Consider the following 7,915-nt stretch of genomic DNA (forward strand, 5'->3'; position numbering starts at 1 on the left):
TTTTAATCAATTTCGGAGGGTCAGCCTTACGAAGGAATAGGGTTGAATTATCAGACGATTCAATCTTCACAGTACGTTACGCTACATAATTTTTCTTTTTACCAAACAACCTTGATCTTTATTTTTTTTTTTCTTTTCCTGATTTCATAATAAAAAAAAAAGCACATCTCTTATTTTTCCGTTTAACATTTATGATATTCATTTAAAAAAAAACAATACGACATTTAAACGAATATAATTTAATAATATTGATTTCATTTTTTGTGAATCATTTTGTGGTACGAAAAGCGTGAAACAAGAATTATAATTCGTTGAAGGATACCTCCGGGAAACGAGGCAGTTTTACAGAGAATAAATGAACCACGGGGGTGTACAGATAGTATTCGAACCTCCGTCTTCACGCCCTCTAATTACCCCATAGACGAGGCAGACCCTTCAATGAGGGGCCATAAATTTCGGTCGCATTTGAAAACAGCCCCTGAAAGTGATACGACAGGACAGAAAGAGAGGCTTTTGTGAACCACGTCCATGCATCTTGAAAATTGCTATCGAGTGGAAGAGGAACGTGGCCGATAAATGTAACTAACCGTTTCAATCTTACGCAGGCGATAATAATTGTCGGATAAATATGATTTCTCCTCTCTTTTTTTCTTCGTCTCTCTTTTTTCATTGTGAATTATCTAAATAAATGGTTGTCCATCCAAATAAAAGATCCGTTTATATCTATGACGATTCATTATACGGCCGATATCATATTATATTGCTTCATTACCGTAACACATTTAATAAGAGAGACGTTTACATCTGAAAACGGTGGCGATACTAACGCTTCGCCGGCCCCCCCATAAATCACAATGAATTTCAACCGCGTGTACCCTTTGATGTTTATCACGGCCAATGATACAAATGCATTCCGCGCAATCAAGTTTCTTCGCCTCGATCGTGATACGTATATACAACTGAGCAGTACGGTAGTACTCAAGAGAGCGTTAATGTTGTCCCGAGATCGTGTTCCCGTAACACCGATCCGCAATAAAACGGAGTTAATGATACCGTGTCTATACCCTCTTCTGATTTGTGCGATTTGGGCGGCATAATCACTTCTTCAATCACTTATCGCACATTTACCAACGACGTTTAGCATGAATACCGTTAGGGGAGGGGGAAGAGAGGGCGATAAATCATCATGGAACGGCATCTTGCGTTTCTTGGCCACACTCGCGTTTATTACATAATAGTTAGAAAAATTATCGCCTCCGAAAAATGAATAAAGGTAGGTTGCTCCCACGTTTTGAATCACGCGACGAAAAATTTGAATGTTAGAGATATATGAGTAGTCTTTGAAAAATCTTTTTCTTGACAAATTTCAATAAACCATAAATTATATTTTATGCATACAATATTTTCACATTGAATCTATTATTTATGTGGAATATTTTCTTAAATATATTTCAATTTTTTAATTAATTTTAGTAAATTTTTAATTTAGTAACTTTTTTAATTATATCACTCGTTATTTTTCTTAAAAACTTTATTTTATTTTGAAAATAATATTACATTTTTATTCATTTTAATAAGAAATAAGAAAAAATTTTTATATGATTTCAAATATAAATTTACAAAGAAGAAAAACATTAGAGTGACATTGTTAAAATTAGAACTCATTAAACTGACAATTATCTTTTTATTTTAATTTTTTATATTATAATTTATATTATAACTTATCTTATTGTAAAAATAAATGCATATAATAACGCTAAACTAAATAATTATTTTATTTTTCAGATTTATTACCAGATTATTTCAGATTATTACAAAAAAAATATAAATACAATTTTATTCATTTTTTTATGCGAGAATTTAATATTCCTAACCTCCAAATTGTTCGAGACTCATTTAATTAAAAAGGTGGAAGATAAGAAGAATAATTTGTTTCGACAATGGGTTTGTTTCAACGAGTAAGAACATTTTTCTTATTCACGCTAAGATATACAAAATATACAAATTCGTCATCTTTTCAGGAACCGACGGCAATAACATCATATTCACGAATCGGTTTTCGTAGGTGCGTGACGATAAAGCCAAATTATTTATTATAGGCTTTCGGTATGAATGCCGGTAGACGTTGATGGCTCTATATTTACCCACGAGACTTTAATCTACGACGAAATAATCCATAATCCTGTATCGATAAATTTTGTTACATGTGTAGGTATCAAGCTTGTACACTGTGGACGTTGAAGAGCACTTGCCCAGCGAAATGAGTCAACGACTTTCGATCCGCCAAGCGCATAGAAACCTGTTCGACGAGAGTGCAAGCCGATCAATCGCCTTTTCCCATTCCTACGATTCCTCCTACGATCGCCGCGCATTCCGTCCCGATTTCCACACTTGTAACTTATACAATTAAATCTTCACATAAATGCAAGAAGGTATAGTATTACGAGGTCATAAAATTAACCTTTATATTATAATATTTAAATATCCTTTTATTTAATATAAAATTAAAAATTTATTATTTTTTTCTTAAAAAATTTTCAAATCCAACAGTACTCATATTTCTTTAGAATTTTTTTTTTATTCCAAATTTTAAAATTTTATTGACAGAAATTGAATAATTGAAAATTTTGTTTATTGATACAAGGATTAAAATGCAATGTAATGTATCAGGATTGGGGAATTAGGAAATTTAAAACAATGTATAGTCCTCGATGTTATGTATCACGATTGACATCAGTCGATATCGCCTCCTAATGGTATAATTTACGACCTGGTTATACTATGGCCCATATTATAATGCGAACCGCTTTCGAAGAAGCGTCGATCGAAGAAGTATAAGCGGAGCGCGTGCGCGCGCGCGCGCTCGTGCGATCCGAACGATTCATCGACTATAAATCTTGTTGCAGTTATTGAATGGAAGACACCGAGTTGATTCAGGAATACGCGAGCAAAACGACGCCAAGGTGGAGAGAGGTTATTTTCCTTGGGGCCGTTTGAGCCAGCCTGGGCCGAAACTGTGTTAGATGAAACGAGAGCGCAACATCGCCTTTCTTCTTGAATATTAAAATTCCTTTTCCCTTTTTGAATTTAGTATTTATAGAAGGACGTAAAGAATAAGGTTTGGATTCAATAAAATCCCGTTTCTTGTCTTTGAATAAGCACGCGCCTACGTCACGAAAACTCATAAAATAATCCCTACACCTTTGTATGCATAAAGAGAGAGGACCTCAAGAGTGGTCCTACAGCGGGAGGGAAAAATAAAAAAAGAACCGGGAGAAGAGGGCCTTAAACCAGACTAAAGGGCGCGAGAAGGAGGCTAGGGGAGGAACATCGTAGGTAAAAGCGAAACGAGAACTACTTTGAGAAAGAAAGAGATGGTAACAGAGAGAAGTGATGAAGAGAGAGAGAGAGAGAGAGAGAGAGAGAGAGAGAGAGAGAGAGAGAGAGAGAGAGAGAGAGAGAGAAAGGAAAAGGACCGAACAACGAAAGACGAACAGTTTAAGACCCAGCTGAGTTGGAAGAGAGAAGAGGCGGTGACCAAAAAGTGAGATAGAGCTCAGAGGCCTCTGGTGATTATATATCTGTCTACGACAAAGCGAGAGGATGCTAGGGAACCTCTCCGGCTACAGAGGGACAAAGATATCGCTAGAAACAGCTGACTACCGGAATTCGGGGTTCCGGAGGGGTGAGTACGACGAGGAAGGCACTTGAACCCCAATTGGACGAGGGCTTCCCCATTATACTCGACGTGCCCAACGATTTTACACGCACTTGACTCCATTCTATCTATTCACCAGACATAACTTTATCGGTGTATACGGCCGATTTTCTACAATTTAGATGTTCGTTTTTTAACGTTTAATAATGCAAATTACACGAGTGTGATATATACGAGCGAATATAGAACAATCAAAAACAAGTATACGTATATGGATACCTAAATAGAGACCTTCTTTCTTTTTTTTAGTCGCAACGTAATATGTAAAGTAATCATGGCTAACTTTGTATTAAACGAAAAGGCTACTTGGCTCAGTTCGAACGTTTCACGGTCGAATCTACGGAATGATACATAAAGTTATGAAGCTCAAGATCGATGAAAGACGCGCGAAAGATTAATATTGGCGAAGAACCAAAAGAGCAAGGTGGTAAGATTTTTTTTTAAAGAACATTCCGGGGGCGGAAACGAGATGCCTCTTAAAAGAAGCGCCTCTTGTAAAGAGAAGAAAAAAAACACGCACATATTAATGATAACTGGAAGTGTCACTTTGCACGTCGCTCTCACGGCGGATAGGTTAGTTATTACCAACCATCCCCCTCGGCACACGGTGCATTCATTCGCGCAGAAGACAGCGGAATATTTTTAGTCCAGTGCCAACTATAAATCCGTTATCTCGGCTACGTTTCATGACGGATACGTCGTATTTCAATCGTCGCACAAATAGACTCGGTCGAAAAAAAAAAAAAAGTTACGATCAGTTTCGACATAACAACACAACGGGCAACTTACATTTGACGATTGTATATACTCGTGTCTTCCATTTTTCAGAGCGGAATGGGGGAATGATTTGTTTAGATATCCATGGCGCGATAGATAATAGATCCACGATATAGCGAAATTTTGCTATATGAAAAATACAATGGAAAAACATGGAGAAACTTGAGAAAGTTCGATTCTTTATCTTTACGCGTGTTCACGCGATTCGAGCGTTGACCGTGAAACGTTCGACGAGGGCGATTTAGCCTGGCGTATAATGGTGCCGAGTAAACTCGATCCACCACGCCTTTCCCGACCACGTGGTCTTCTACACACTATACAGCCGCTGCTCCTCTCTCCCCTAAGCATCATCGTGTATGCTCGCTTCTATATTTCATCACGGCTGTTATGATAATCGTTGTACGAGAGAGAGATCTATCTTATGAATGTAAACTCACCTGCTATAGCCATCCAGGGGTAGAACGTATGGTTGGTGGGTTGCTGATGTAGTTGCGTGGCAACCGGTTGGCTCGCGGACGAGTTCAAACTGCAGGTGTTCCAGGACGACGTGAGGGACCTCGAGGAACTGTTGTTACCAGGACTCGATGCTGGATCGCCGCCTACGAGACCACCGTAGCTACCAACTCTCGTTCCTTCTGGAGTGCACGCTGATGGACGAACCACCGAATTGCTCTGACTGTTCGCTCCCGAGGTCGCTGACTGCCAAACGTCCTTGACGGCCGCAGCTGCCATCACTGCAGCGTAACCATTCTGATGCGCCGATGCTTGATCTTGTTGCTTACAGTCCTTGGTCGCTGTGGTCGAATATGAGGATGTAGTGTGTCCAGTTGCCTCGGGTGTTGTTGAATAAAGTTTGCAAGCCGTCGCGACGCTCGCGTCGTACGGTGAATCTTGAGGTGGTCTCGTGTTCGTTCCTCCGCCCGGATGTATGCCCAATGACGAAGAGGTGTGATGATGATGTTGAGTGGATGCGTAAGGTGACATACCCAGGCCGAGAGGGAAACTTCGATAGGCAGCTGCTGTGGCTGGATCATGATGTTGACTGGCGGCTCCTGTCTGATGGTGGTGACTTCCGTAGAAGCCACCCGCAGTCTGCTCAAAATACGAGTTCATTATCCCGGGTATTTTGAATCACTTGCACTGAAACACCGCCACTCGAGAAACAATAAAAAATATAACGGCGAACTCGCGATCGGGGAGGCGAATTATGAAAGGCCTCGTTCAAACAATTCTCGTTGTATATTGTTCTCGTCTATTTTTTCTTCGTAATTGTCGAGAGGACGGAGAGAATGGAGAAATAAGTTTTTTTTTAATTGCGAACAATATTAGAGTCCATGCTCTGCGCGATATTTCTCGTCGCGTTTTCCGAATGTATTAAAAAGGTCCGTTCACCGTTTAAGATCCACTATTCGCCCCACGGAAGACGAAGAATATCGAATTGGTCGTGATAGTTCCGAGTTCGTGTTCCGGTAGTAGTTGGCGCCAAAAAGCGAGAGGTAGGCGCGTCGCGTCCAAACACCGATACGCTGTTTGACGCGGGTGGCGACAGGTGACAGCGTCGACAAGGGACAAGCAAACAGGCATTAAACCGTTTTAAGAGGTCATAAAAGTCATCGGTAGGTATAAGCGGTTGCACCCAAGAGTGTCAATGTCAATAGGCCGTACGAGTATAATTCCGAATGGGACTCATGGCAGCGGCGGGGGCTTTTATGAGCTTGTTATGGTTACCGCTACCGGTAAGAATGTAAACCGGCGGTCTAGGTGGTGGAAACGGGCGATGATCGTTAAACCGTTACGACGCAATAAACCGGGGTAATAAGACGGGCTATAAAACTGGCTATGGGTCTCTACCGCGTGCGCGCCCGTCGACGTTTGGTCGGCCGGCACGCGACGATCTCTCCCTCGCGGAACACCTCTCTCTGTTTCTCTCCTCTATCTCGTATATCGATATGATATCGTGTGATATGATTTTCTGAATCGGTCACTAGGCCCGGGGCCTCGTGCGTCTCGTCTCGGAAACTCGGTCGTACTTTTTTAAAAGGACCGAAGCAACCGCTCCGACTCTGTCCGCACTGCACTAGCACTAGCCGAAATGTGACTTCGCTGATGACTGCGAGGTTCGGTACGAAGCGACGTACGAAGGGGATCGTAACGAACCACGGTATGCCAGTGCGGTGGTCCACGGCACACTACCGCTTTTCTCGCGCCCCGTGTACCGCCACTCTGTACCGTCCTCTGTCTCTTACTCGCTCGTTCGTCTCCTTTCCTCTCTCTCTTTCACCATCGGCCTCTCTTCCTTCCACTGATGACTTTCCCGTCTCTCTCTCTGTCGCTCCCTCCCTATCACTCTTTCTCTCTTCCACCAGCCATCGTTTCTCCTCTTTCTCTTTTCCACTATCATTCCCTCTCTTCCTTTGAACGGCCACGGTCTCACTCGCGCGCACACACTCTTCCACGGTGCGGTGTGCCTCTACGTGGCGACGAGGAACGCGCGCTGCTTTTCCTCCTTGTCTTTCACGCGGCGTCCCCCTCTCNGCGATAACCGACTTCTCTCGCTTGCTCCGTCGTCACTCGGTTCCCCCTCCCCCGCACAATACGCCCCCTCCACGCTTGCCACTCACCCTCTCGATCCGTCTCGCTCCACCTCTCGACGACGCGACGCGTCTCGTCTCGTCTCTTCCGTACTCTCTTCCACCGATTCTCTTCTCTCTCTCTTTCTCTCTCTTTCTTTCTGCCGATTAAACTACATAGCGCCCCCTGTCGACTGTTCGAGTAACTCAACGATGTGCCGCGAGATTAAATTCGTATACTCTCGCTACTTGGCTTTGCTGCATTGCATTCAAGCCGCTACTAAACTAGATAAGACGGCCGACGAGACCGGAAGAAGTTAAGGAGAACCGAAAAAGGATAGAGAAGAGAGAGAGGAAAAAGAAATGCTCAGAATCGGCGGATAAACGAGTAACGAAAAGAGACGAAAACACACGGTTGCTACGTAGGGAGTAAGAGTACTATCAAAGGTAAAGAGAAAGAGAAAGAGGGAGACTAGGAAAAGAGAAATAAGAAGAGAGAGTAAGACGCAAAATTGCGGCAGCTAAGAGGGAGATGAGAAGTGTTAGCCCGCGTCGCTGTAAAGGTGAGGAGGAGGGGGAAGAAAACAGGGTGCCAAGGGAGGAGGTTATGCTTAAGGACCAATCAGAATTGAATTCGTCACGAGTACCACGCCGGTACAGCACGAAAATTCCTACGCCATGTGAAAGTAGTTCCAACTTGGAACGACGCCCATGACTGGTTAGGCGCCGCCCCGTGTTACCCCCACCAGTGGAAACACGCGAGCAGCCGTGGATACAGACACATCGGCCGCCGTACGGTAGAGCGAAAGCTGCACGCCACGCGCGTCACGCAACGTTTCCTTTCCTACCC

At 42.9% G+C, this 7,915-nt stretch overlaps 1 protein-coding gene across 3 annotated transcripts in view; it reads right to left on the reverse strand.

Annotated features, from left to right (window-relative positions):
* The window catches only part of LOC102673141 (homeotic protein ultrabithorax), a 123,692-nt gene extending 115,791 nt beyond the window's left edge, over positions 1–7,901 (reverse strand). The window contains exon 1 of one of the 3 annotated variants that reach the window (XM_031508225.1): positions 4,933–7,901. In XM_031508225.1, coding sequence (XP_031364085.1) covers positions 4,933–5,608 — 676 coding nt within the window. In that variant the 5' untranslated portion in view covers positions 5,609–7,901. The remainder of the gene's footprint in view (positions 1–4,932) is intronic. The other 2 variants (XM_031508226.1, XM_031508227.1) reach the window with 2 other exon arrangements.
* Positions 7,902–7,915: the final 14 nt, after the last annotated feature.

Source organism: Apis dorsata, unplaced genomic scaffold (assembly GCF_000469605.1).
Source record: "Apis dorsata unplaced genomic scaffold, Apis dorsata 1.3 scaffold_79, whole genome shotgun sequence".
NCBI classification, from domain to species: Eukaryota; Metazoa; Arthropoda; class Insecta; order Hymenoptera; family Apidae; genus Apis; species Apis dorsata.